Source organism: Amblyomma americanum, chromosome 1, assembly GCF_052857255.1.
Source record: "Amblyomma americanum isolate KBUSLIRL-KWMA chromosome 1, ASM5285725v1, whole genome shotgun sequence".
Lineage (NCBI taxonomy): Eukaryota > Metazoa > Arthropoda > Arachnida > Ixodida > Ixodidae > Amblyomma > Amblyomma americanum.
In genome coordinates, this window is record NC_135497.1 from 379,283,550 (window position 1) to 379,291,141 (window position 7,592).

Below are 7,592 nucleotides of genomic sequence, written 5' to 3' on the forward strand. Positions count from 1 at the left end.
GGAATGGCATCCGAACCAGGCGATGTCTTTCCTTTAGCCTCATCTATTGCTGCAAGCAACTCAGGCATGGTAAAAGGAGGTGCAATAACCTCAGCATCTGCTGCTGATGGCGGTTTATCTACATGAGCTGGAATCCCTGCCAAGCTAGACTGGGTAGCTGAGGGTGGCAACACATCATATTTTAGAAAGAATTTTCGTGCCGCTTCTCTGGCGAAATCATCCGGAGACAAGTTAGCTGCGAATCATGCGGTGCTAGCTGCGTCGGGCGACGGTGAACGTGTTTCTTTGCACGGTTAGTTCGCCAGAGAGATGGATTCGACGACTTCGCAGAAAACTGCTTGCCACTGCCCTCGTGATCGATCGCGTTCGTATTTGCGAGCCTTAGAAGTAATATAGTTGTCTTATACGTGTCTGTACAGATGTGGGATCACGTGAGGCTGCCAGCTCGGCCTGTCGGTGAGCAGCCCACAAGTTAGCAGGCCGATATCTGGAACCGGTCGATTGATGTCTGCCCAGGTGCAGGAGGTAGACAAGTTTAACGCGCACTGTATGCGGTCAACAAACGATGGTGACGACTCTGCAGGGAGATCCTGGAGAATAGCCTGAAAACAATCTCAGTTGACCACCATGCACTTGCAGCGTAACAGGCGAGCACGTGATGGATGGACACCGATGATTATAGGGTGGTGATCACTGCCCCAACAGTCAGGCTCAAGGTGCCACGAGTGAGTGCCGGGGCCAGGCCACCACGTCAGATCAGAAGCATAGGTGGTACTGTGACTGTAACGCATAGCCCGCGTTGTTGAACTGGGGTGATTTAGAAGAATAAACAACGCATCCGCGAAGGCATCCCCCACATGCCTGCCGCGGGGGCTCGAAGTAGGGTACCCTCAGTCTCGGTGTTGGGCGTTGATATCACCACCGACTAAAATCAGACACCAGGGGTATTTTCTATGCACAGTTAATAACCAGCACAGATTAATATGGGAGGGAGTTCCACCCGCTGGTCTTACGTAGTAGGATACAACCACAACAGTTGCCTTCGGTAATTTTACAGCAACTGAAACTACCTCCTGATACGAGGTGCACCAAGTTTCCAGAGAGAGGCATACGTGAGGGAAACGCGTGTTAGCCTACACCGCTCCTTTTCCCGGAGGGGAAGCAGTGAGCAAAGGATGGTCGTTCATCGAAGGCGACGCATAACCACTGAAGCCCGGAATGGCTGGCAAGGCATTAGTCTCCTGCAGTAACATGGCCCACACCTGGAGCTTGCGCAACCGAAGACGGGTTTTGAGCTCTCTAACTTTATTGGAGAGGCTTCTACAGTTCCACTGGAGCACACCAGAAAAGTCGGAACGCGCCATCTTCGGTTAGTAGTCCAAGCGTTGCAAGAAAACAGATGTCAGGTTGGATAACTGGGTAACTATGAAGCGGAGCAGGGACGCCATAGAGTTATCTGGCAATGTAGCAGGTACTCTGGGAGAAGCGGTGAAAGAAGCAGGTTGGCGGGACATGCTCGGTGCTGATTTATCATTTCTAGTGGCGGTGCCAGATCCCGCTGCATGTCCACAGCGGGCAAGCAGTTCACAGTGTTGTCGGAGCCTTGAAACCTTTGCCAAAAGGCGTGCAATTTGGCATCAACTGCCACCATGTCATCATTGAGAGGTTCCGGGGTGCTACGCTGTTTGGTAGCCTGCTTATATCGTCACTCCTTACGCACTTAATCGCTATAAGTTTGCTGGGTAGCAGTTTCTTGCGTGTGCGGCATGGGAAGTTCGTGCCACTCGTCATCGTCCGACTAGAGAGGTGCAAACCGGTTGGAAGTCTGCACAAGGGGCGTATGCACATTCTCAGTCATTCGCTTAGAATACAGACAACGAATTTTTTCTGTTGCCTTCTGCTTTGTGGGGCAAGTGGGTGATGTGTTGTCATGGTCGTCAGTTTTTCAGAGGCCACATCTGTAAGCCGCTGCGCCTTCTGACGCAGGTTCCACTTGAGTTGTGAAAAGGCAGGATCTACTCATATGGCCAGGTCTGAGGCAACTGTAGCAGTCGACGGCGGTTGATTTGCATGGTCGAGGCCGTAAAATGCAGCCATAATATTACAAGCAGGCCGGCAGTGTTGGTGGGCCTTGCAGGGTGACGATGCATGAGCGCCTTTTTCCTATGTAACATGCTTGGATCACTCAGTGAGTGGGACAATAAAGCTCACGCTGAAGGACGGCCTGGTCCTCATTAGCATCGACGATGTAGACAACACAACGTTGCAAGTCGGATCCATCAACCAGGTACACCTGTACCGGTTTCGAGACCTCGCTGCTAACTGTAATGCACTGCAGTGTTTGCAGACGTTCCATAGCTGCTAAGGTCGGGAGCCACACAGCAATAATATTGGACTTCTTTCTGGCCGTAAACGCCCGAAAACCTTTCGTTCCGAGACATGCATCCGGGTTTGTCTGCAGAATTCTGGTCGGTATATCTGTAAGGCGTTTTGTTGCCAGAGATTTGATAGTGGCTTTGTAACTCACTGAGCCGTGGGTAGACACAACTGGGCGGTCTGTGGTTAGGCAGGAACGTTTGCCTTGTGAGCCGCCGCTGGCCAAAAAGGAACCCGTTGCAGCGTCTCCCGAAGGGCGCTTTTGAGGAGAGCGAAAGGCCGGCGGCACGATTGGCGGGGCTGATGGCATGTTCATTGGAGGGCTCAACGTGGCATGTGGTATTGGTAGAGGTCGATCCAGAAGTGCAGGCTGAGCAGCGGTATCTGTGTTCCGTCCTGAGGGTAAAGCACTCACGAGTTGTACATCTGGAGAATGCAAGGCAGGCGCCGTATCTGATGAAACAAAGCCACGATTTTGGAGGTCCGGCCCATGCTCAGTGGGCTGTTTCACTGTCGAGAATGCCACCGAGGCAAGCGGCGCAGGCGGAGCTACCCCCGCCAGTACGTCACCGGAGGCTCTAGGCCTAGCGGTGGTGCGCAGTTCAGGTCCAGGAATAACTGCGTGACATTCGCTGTATGAGACGGAACCAGGCGGCGACTGGGCATCCGAAGCCTCCTCGGATGGCGTGAATCCTGTTCGTTTGCTATAGGGAACGTGGTTACACGGCAAGCGTGATTTTCACAAGAGCGATGTGAAGGCACCTTAACAAGGTCACTTCGTCTTCCTTTTCCCTTTCTTCTCCCTGCTACTACTGTAGCCATCCTTATGATGGGCAAGTAAGAAAAGAACCCCAAGAGTTTATTACGTCGCCTTCTGGCGCAGAAGTGGTTCGTGACCGGTCTCTACTCGCTCCACGGTCAACTGACAGGTCTAGCATGCTTACCCATACAAAAACGTCCCATGGGCGTCGGTGGAAAAAGCTATGTCGCTTACCCATACAAAAACGTCCCGTGGGCGTCGGTGGAAAAAGCTATGTCCGTCTGTGGCCTTTTATGAACGTCTATAAGCACCCACAAAGGTGCTTATTGCCAGCTATTGAAAAATCTATGCCACTGAAGCTATAGCTTTGGAACCATACAACTGTCTTAAGCTCTCTATAGAAAAATATATCAGCCTCTATATACAGCTATAGACAGAAAAAGAAAAGGTCTATAGCTTTTTGGGCCAAAATTTTATAGCCGGCCATAGGACATTTTTGTATGGGTAGAGCAATTCTATCAGACGTGATTTGCAACCAATTTAAGGCCTGCACTGAACCATCACCAGCATTAAGTCAGCTAAAGCCACAACCCGCGAAACATAGCGCAGATCTGAAGAAACGTCCTTGTTCTCTGCGGTCACTGAGAAAACTGCCATTTCAACATTTTATGCTTGCAGACTTGCTTCCGTTCCCGAAGAGTCCAGAGTAGAGGATGCTTCTAGTGATGGACTTCTCGCAAAGATCAGCTACAGCAGCGAAAGCATGGCTGACCAAGCGCAGGCTGACAGCTGGTCGTACTCCATGAAAACTACGAAAAGCGAAGTGCCTGCCTCACTTGGCGGGAGTGCACAAAGCTCCGTGTGGCCTCGCGCTGCTTGCGGGTCCACTTGGCAACAAAACCAGGCTGAATGCGAAGTGCAAGGCTCTGGATTCTATGGCGACAGCAGTGCTATCAGCAAGCTGATTAGAAAACTCAGAGGTGCAACAACTACGTGCAGCCGACGTAATGAAAAGTCCCGGCGACGAGACTACTCTGCACTGCCGGATCTTCCCGGTGGACCAATCAAACGCTCGCTGCGTGTGTCTGCAAAACGAGCAGCTCGACCTAAATTCGCCGTCTTAACACCCAACGAGGCAAACATGGTATTGAACATGATATCAACTTTGAGAAACACGGATGTGGCTGACAGTGTTCTACCGCATTACCGCACCATCAGCCACCCGTTCAAGGACACCGCCAACATGACTATGCCTTTGTCACCAGAAAATCAGCTGCAACATGTTTCCTTAAAAGAGGTTGATCCACTCCTGATACTTAGTCAAGTTCAAGAGTTTAAAAAATCTGCTCTGGAAACCGCAAGACGAGACTCTTATGGTTACACTCCAATACCTCGTTACACTACAACGCCATCTTCAATTCACAGCGCGAGTGAGATTCGTGATGAACTGCAAAGTCTCTGGGAAGCTTACCAGCAAACATACAACTCTGCGGAGGCTACACAAAACCTGCCAATGGTTTATGAAGAAGCCAACAGTCTCCAGCAAAATCCTGATGTCAGTCCACAGTGGCTGCAGTCGTCACAAAGGTCTTTCCCGCTTTGCAGTAGTCATGTGACTGAAAATTTAATGGATATTCTGCCACCGAACTTTCCACAGAGCGAGTGCATTGCAAGTCGCGAAGAAAGCTTCTTGGACGTACCGAGTGATTCGACTTGTTATGTGGACCACACCATGAAATACGAAACACAAAGCCCCTCTGAAGAACAAAGGAGCATGGACAAAATGGAATCGCCCTCTCAGATCAACTGGAGCTTCGGATACACTTACCCCGGCATCTACCACAGCAATCCAATTTATGCCTATGCCAGTAATTGCGCTCAAGAGAGCAGCAGGCAAGACCCACATGACATACAGTGGAACATTGGTAGATTGGATGTGTTGCCTCTGACAACCGATAACGTCACATCGTGTGAGGCACTGAGACCTGGGCCAGTAGCACAAGAGAGAAATACTGAAGATTCCTTTGGTGGCAACTTCCTCGAATGCAGTGGCTCAGTCCGCGACAAGCAGCGCCAGAATGAGCTCCTCAGTCGTGAGAAGGGAATACCCTTTGACGATGAATGCACGGAGATACTGTCGGAGGAATGGGTGCGCCGACGGGAGTCGTTGCTGATCGGGCGGAGCCTGCTGGAAGATGAGCGCCAGCTCAAGGACTTCGAAACGAAACAGATGAACCGAATAACCCACGCGGGGCACGAGAGCAAGGCGATGCGGTTCAGCTCCGAGCCATCCGAGCTGCAGGTCGAAGAGGAGGCCGTGGCCAACGCAATACGTGTCACGCAATGGCTTGACAAGGAGCGGGCTCCGGACGACTTCGAACCAGAAACAGAGGTGAGTATGGACTGAGTCCTGCCAGCACCACAGAAGCCATAGAGCTGTATGCTCAATTGACTTTTTTTCGAACAAGCGCTCTGTTCTTTTTTTAGGGTCACATCTTGGGAGAGCTTCACTTATAAAATATGGCCAATTTATGTGAACCCATTGTATAGTTGATAATCACCCAACTTTGTTGCGCTCGTAGAAGCGGACAGATTTTCGACATTCAGTGTTGCTGAACGGTCTTTTGTACACCGAATGTCTTCGACTCCTTTGGGTCAATAGGTTACATTTCAGAAAAACGCAGATTCAGGAAAACGTAGAATCCGGAAACTGTTCTAGAATACAGGCTGGCGGTCGCCCTCACAAACGCAGACGTCCAGATAGTCTAGAACGGGGGTTCACAAACTGAATTCCGCGGGCTGCTTCTGTGGGTCTGCGAGCCACCACAGACTGGCATTTCCTTTTTATGGAACACTTCTTGGGGGCGCATGCAGTGGGTGTTAAAACTTTATTCAACCCTAAGGTCCCTGGGTCTTCGCACCACCCCACTAAAGGTCAAAACAATCAGTTGTTGTTGATCCATGGCGTATGCGGCCTGGGTGACTGCGATCTTAAGCCTGTCCAGGTCCGCTGACCGCAGTGAGGTCTCCCAGTCCTCCCATGTTCAGAGAGGCGCCGGCCCGGCGGGGGGAGGGGATGCAGAATATGAGAATGCGGGTGGACCAGACACAGGAAAACTGGTTTGTTAAAATTACTTCCAATGCGTTAGGTCTCAGATGATTCCTCACTTTCACACCGCCGGCATCGGCGCCGTCCGCAGCATAGGCTTTGCCAACATGCCGAGATGCTAGTAAAGGATTCCAGTAACATGACGCTTTTTTTGCACTGGTGCAGGTGTCAGCCGGTTGGCATCCTGTAATTGACTTTTCGTTCCAGGCCCAGCATGGCGAAGACTTCCCCGGAACTTCAGCAGCAAATCCTTGTCATTCCAGACATGCGTCACACAAGCGCAGTCCTTGTGGATCCAGCTTGGACGAGGGACAACCGAAGCTCTTGACATCTGGGCGTTCGGTGCTGGACGGCAACTTATGTTTCCTCGACCCGCCATCCCCAAGTTATCTGGGGTTGCATTCGATTGCTGCTCGATCGACGCCCGAAAGCGATGACGAAGACAGCGATGCAGGTGCCTCAGCTTCCGAGAAGCCTAGTCAAGAGTAACGCATTTAAAGTCCCCGCAAGCCAAGAACAGCGCCCATATAGAAGCGGTATTCACCGGCAACACTGCAGACACGCGCTGTGTCCTGTGTCCAAGCTCGTCAGACTGGCTCCACCTAGCTGTGCGGACAGCCGCCACCTAGTGCACCATGGCGAAGAGGCCGGAACCACACACAGAGAGAAAGGAGGAACGAGAGGCTGGTGTCTTGAGCCTGTCCACGGGTGCTGCATGCGAGCAGCTCGCCAACCACGCGGCGGCTAGTTCTTTGCGCATCCAGCACGACTGCGATGCGTCGAAGGCCAGCGGGTGACGTAATAAAAGTTGAGCGTATTCCTCGGGATGCGAGTACATTTCTGCTCCTCGTGCACGGGCTCCAGAAGAAACCGCTGATCAGATTAGGAAGCAGTGTGCGCAACGGCAATCGCATCCGGATAAGTGAGGCACTTCACACATTGTCGCTTTATATGGCCTTAGTGCTAAATGAAATGAGCTCAAGTGAAACATACGGGTGAAAATATTAAGGTATTAGCTGCATGCTAGAAAATTCAGCCAAGGTTCATTTAAGGGGCCGTGGAACAAAAGCCCAGTTCATTGTTTTGCCTGTTGTTTGCATAGACCTATTGAGATGGTATTATTTTCGATCGTACCACATATATTCCTGATTTTATTATTTTAATTAGGACGCAAAACAAATTCAAGGCACTGATGGTGTCATCACACAGTGACTGTTTTAGCAGTGGATATGACATTGTACAGCAGTAACAACGTTGATGTAACGCAGTTGGACGGAACGCGCAAGCTAGCCGGCGTTTCAGCAATAACAACGGACGGTCTCCTCACCAGTACTGGACCAGCCTATC

General features: G+C 51.1%; 1 protein-coding gene across 1 annotated transcript; it reads left to right on the top strand.

Moving 5' to 3' along the window:
• The first annotated feature begins 3,822 nt into the window (after positions 1-3,822).
• LOC144101452 (uncharacterized) lies at positions 3,823-6,983 on the top strand. The gene is made up of 2 exons (XM_077634635.1): positions 3,823-5,528; positions 6,453-6,983. The coding sequence occupies exons 1-2, from the start codon at positions 3,900-3,902 to the stop codon at positions 6,732-6,734; spliced, it is 1,911 nt and encodes a 636-aa protein (XP_077490761.1). The 5' UTR covers positions 3,823-3,899; the 3' UTR covers positions 6,735-6,983.
• The last annotated feature ends 609 nt before the right edge of the window (positions 6,984-7,592 follow it).